Source organism: Aplysia californica, unplaced genomic scaffold (genome assembly GCF_000002075.1).
Source record: "Aplysia californica isolate F4 #8 unplaced genomic scaffold, AplCal3.0 scaffold00950, whole genome shotgun sequence".
NCBI lineage: Eukaryota > Metazoa > Mollusca > Gastropoda > Aplysiida > Aplysiidae > Aplysia > Aplysia californica.
The window spans coordinates 17,581-19,832 of NW_004798220.1; the positions used below are offsets into that span (position 1 = coordinate 17,581).

At 46.4% G+C, this 2,252-nt stretch overlaps 1 protein-coding gene across 1 annotated transcript; it reads right to left on the reverse strand.

The window, feature by feature from the left end:
- Positions 1–7: 7 nt before the first annotated feature.
- On the reverse strand, positions 8–2,124 carry LOC101846040 (ankyrin repeat domain-containing protein 17; the record flags this gene model as incomplete). The annotated part of the gene is given in 1 exon segment (XM_005110822.2): positions 8–2,124. A coding segment is annotated over 1 exon segment (1,995 nt). The 5' UTR covers positions 2,060–2,124.
- Between the last annotated feature and the right edge of the window lie 128 nt (positions 2,125–2,252).

Consider the following 2,252-nt stretch of genomic DNA (forward strand, 5'->3'; position numbering starts at 1 on the left):
GGGGGGTGTATTAAATGAACCAACCAGTGTACCCATCTCGAAACAGTTCACGCAAATAGATTGCCTATCTTCCGTGTACACATTCTAGAGAAATCGACGACCAGAGTTCCTCTGGGCAATCCATTGTGTCGTCTTTGTAGAGCAGCTTTCTTTGAAACATCACAGGCAAGCCGAGCTTTTTCACTCGGTTTTTTCTGCTTTGACCGAATCCTACAGCAGTAGACACAGTAACAAAGCTAAGGCAGGCTAGGGTCAGAGGTTGATCATATAAATCAGACACTAGCTTCGCACTGCTGTGGTAATATGTTCTTAAAAAGTCCATCACTGCTTTCCTTTCCGGAAGTTTGGTGATGTCATCGTGGTGAAGGAACCAATTCAGAAGAAAATACCGTGCGACATCCGTGTGCCCAGAGAGTAGAGCTACCATGAGGGGAGTTACAGGACCCAGCTTTGAACTTCTCAAGTCGTGCTTGGATGACTGCAGCGACGGATATGCCTCTAATTTCAATAACTTTATCAATAAAGAACAGGGGATGTCTTTCCATAAAACCAAATGAAGGGATGGGCCAATAAACGGGTCTTTGTCAAGCAGTTTGTCAAGTAGCTGCCATGAGTTTTCTCTTTCGGGACGAAAAAAACTTCGCATGAATTTTTCTATCACTCTGTTGCCGTATTTGTCACAAATCGTTACGTCAGACCCTCGATCAACAAAGTTCTCAAACCACGTCAGTTTGTGGTACTCGAGAGCTAACATGGCCACCGTACAACCTTGATCATTTTGAAGATCCAAATCCGCTCCGCGTTTTACAAGCAGATCAGTAGTATCAGGGGAGTTCCAGCGAGTTGACAACATCAAGGGCGACCAGCCGTTAGCATTCTGGTGATCAAGTTTACCCCCGTTGTTCAAAAGATACTCAAGAAAAGAACTATGGTTGTAGGTCGCGGCTTCAGACACAGCTGTGTTCCCTTTCTTGTCCGTGTCCTCCAGTTTTGCTCCATCGGCCAACAACAACTTACCAATGCTTACAGAGCCTGTTCTCGCAGCCCAGGTTAATGGCGTGTCACCGTGGGCATTGTCGTGATGGTTTACGTCACTGCCGGCGGCGAGCAGAACATCAACAATCTCCTCATGGCTCTGCCGGCATGCACAGATAAGGGCTGTCAAACCAGCGCCGTTTTCTGCATTCACATCAGCCCCAGAGGCTATTAAAAGCTGCACTACTTGACTGTGCTTAGAGTATGCGGACAAAATCAGGGCTGTGTTTCCTTGCCGATCTGAATGATTCACATTTTCGCCTGCTTCGATCAGCATCTTACATATCTGCAGCATTCCCTGTTCGCTGGCTATACTCAGCAATGTTTTGTTATCTTTATCCATGAAACGACACGCAGCGCCAGCTTTAAGCAGTATTTCTACTATGTCAGTTCTTCTACACCGCAAAGCACAGGCTAGAGCTGGTCCATCATACCTTGTAATTGTGTCTAAGTCAGACCCAACACCTGCTAGATACCGTACGATCTCTGTATGTCCTCGGCGAACAGCCAATGTTAAAGCAGAACTGCCTTTGCGCCAATTCATGGTGCTTGCTCCCAACTCAACCAACATTTTCACAACTTCCAAATGACCTCCTTCAACTGCTTTGGATACTGGAGAAAGGTTATTCTTTTTAGAAGACATTGCAAACTTAGCCCCGTACTCGATAAGACACTGAATTATTGGAGCATTGCCGATGTAGCAGGCTGCTGCAAGTGCGCTGGTTCCTCTCTTGTTTCGCAGCGCCACATTGGCTCCTGCAGACAGTAATGCCTCTACATTCTCCAACTTCCCTCCTTCTGCTGCTTTGATCAGTGCTGTACAGTTGCTCGCGTCTCGGGTGTTCACGTGAGCTCCGTGGCGTAGCAGACATTGCACACAGTCTGCAGTACCATTGCCAGCAGCAAACAAGATCAGGGGATTCGCATGACCTGCTCCAGCAGTCAGAAGATTGTCCAGTTCCTTAATCTTTCCCTCCCGGATGGCTTCTTGCAGCCTCCAGTGAGGAGCATTAATTGTTGACATGGCTCTGAACGACTACCACACCCTGGGGTGACGAAGGAATTCTCACTTGGTTAAGATTCGATGCTGTTGGGCCAAACAGAGTATTCATTATTATCTGACGATACTTATACATGTATAAATATGTATATGACATACTGTGCGATTTTGACATTGAATGAGATATTGACCGGCAGGGACACAATATAAATATATA